The following is a 2041-nucleotide window of genomic DNA, read 5'->3' as shown; positions in this document are numbered from 1 at the left end:
AGTGATTGTACTATAAATGGCATGCATGCTATTTAATTTGTATTTTTATTATCATGAGTGAGATTGAACCTCTTTTAATGTCGATTTTTTTCTCTGCAAACTGTTCATGTCCTTTCACCATACTTCTATTGTGTCTCCTGTAATGTAAATATTCACTGTGTAATAATATTTTCAAATCTTACAATGCAAATTATTCCCAGTATTTCTCATTGTCTCTAGCAATTTCTGGCAAATAAGCCAATCATCGCAATGGAGTTCTATGTTAAGGAAAGTATTTTTACATTAGTGGCATATTTCATTGTATCTACCCAGCCAGCCTGCATGAAAATACACCCATTTGAAGAATCAACCATATTAATGAATTTATTTTGACATATAAGCAATTTAAAATGTATAGAATATATAAAGCCACATTACAAAATAAAAACAATTGTGGTCAATATGCACAATCTTAAAACACAGATTAATATATATATATACAAAATCAAAGCAGTGTGATTATACTATAAATTGTATTACCATTCTATGAAGAACAGAAATAATCATGTTTGGAGAAGTCCTCTAGTTCCTCCACCTACCTTGGGCTTCTACAACTCTGTAGTAAGCTCTTGCTTCATGTCGTTCAAGGGTCTGTTCCTTGTTTGCTCAGCTTTTCTGTGAGACTGAACACAAAGAAAAGACATCGGTTGATTTCTACTTGGACAATGGCCCAGGCACAGCTGCTGTAGTCCTGGTTTTCCAGGTAATCATGGATCCTTCGGAAGTACATCTTAACTTGTAATCTAAGGTTATCACTACCCAAAGTACCACTTAGCTTCTCTGCTTCCAGTCCCATGAGTGCTTCTAGGTATTCGAGCTGTCGATGAAGTTGAATGAGGAATTTCTCCATGTGATTTTCCTCCCAACCATCCAGAGAAATATTTGCCCTGAAGAGGCTGAAGATCTGCTGAAGCACCTCATGGAGAATGGCCAGAGTATGTCCTTTTTGGTACTGCTGAGGACTCAAAGACTTCTGAGGAAGCAGAAAGTCTTTCCTGTGTGGTAGACACAGGTGAATTGACAAGGTTTGCAACTTATTCAAAAGTTTTAAACTTTCTTGATTCACTCTTCTTTGCTGGAAGAGAATCAGTTTCAAATCTAGAGAGAAGACAGTGGTAGAGGCCAGCAGCACCAACACAATTTCAAAGAAGTGCTTGATAATCATGGTGAAGGTCAAATATGCTACTTATCTCAGCATAGATTTAGGGAAATTCCAACTCTAGTGAATGAATGTTTGCCTTTCATGCATCTCACATTATTTTGGAGAGTGTTCTCTTTTGTTGGTTTTGTTTTCTAATGTCATTTCTGCAAGTTTACACATTAGATTTTCAGGTTCCCTTTTCATGGTGCTCAGGGTACATTTTCTCCATTTCCCTATTGTGTTGGCTATTTTGAGGAAGTAACCAAAATAACGTATTCATTGTATGCTTTCCTCGAGGCAATTATAGACTAGTCAGCCAATATAATCTTTTATTATTCTATTCATTATATACAAAGTTTCACTGAACACAATGTGCTTTCTAAATATTTAGTCAAGCTTATTAAAGTTCTTTTATTGAGATTAAGTTTTTTTCAGTAATAGTCTTTCATGGAGTAAAACTTATCAAAGGCTTGGCAGTACTTATAAGGAATTCAGGGGCAAAACTTAAAATACCTACAAACAACTAAATTTAAAACCTCAACTGGAACTGTACATTTTCACAAATGCCTGAGCAAATTAACTTTAAAACATACATCAGCAATCTTAAATTATTTTACATCTTATCCTATCAGTTTAATATCTAAGATTCTAGCCTATAGAAGCAATGTGAAAAAAATAGCAAAGAATGTTGTTATAATATTATTGCAATGGCAGAATATTAGAAACAACCTATAGCTTCAACAACAGGCAAATGATTACATATATGTTGGTACATCCATATAATTAAATGATATGTATCCATTATAGATGATAAAATTATATGTGAAGAGAGATTGGGGGCATTTGGTTAGTGTATATTCC

At 34.2% G+C, this 2041-nt stretch overlaps 1 protein-coding gene across 1 annotated transcript; it reads right to left on the bottom strand.

Annotated features, from left to right (window-relative positions):
• Positions 1-336: 336 nt before the first annotated feature.
• IFNE (interferon, epsilon) lies at positions 337-1819 on the bottom strand. Its single transcript, XM_011930331.1, has one exon. It carries the CDS (start codon positions 1202-1204, stop codon positions 623-625), a length of 582 nt encoding a protein of 193 aa, XP_011785721.1. The 5' UTR covers positions 1205-1819; the 3' UTR covers positions 337-622.
• Between the last annotated feature and the right edge of the window lie 222 nt (positions 1820-2041).

The sequence above is a fragment of the Colobus angolensis genome, unplaced genomic scaffold, assembly GCF_000951035.1.
Source record: "Colobus angolensis palliatus isolate OR3802 unplaced genomic scaffold, Cang.pa_1.0 Scaffold86, whole genome shotgun sequence".
Classification (NCBI taxonomy): Eukaryota; Metazoa; Chordata; class Mammalia; order Primates; family Cercopithecidae; genus Colobus; species Colobus angolensis.
This window is presented reverse-complemented; position numbering and strand designations above follow the sequence as displayed.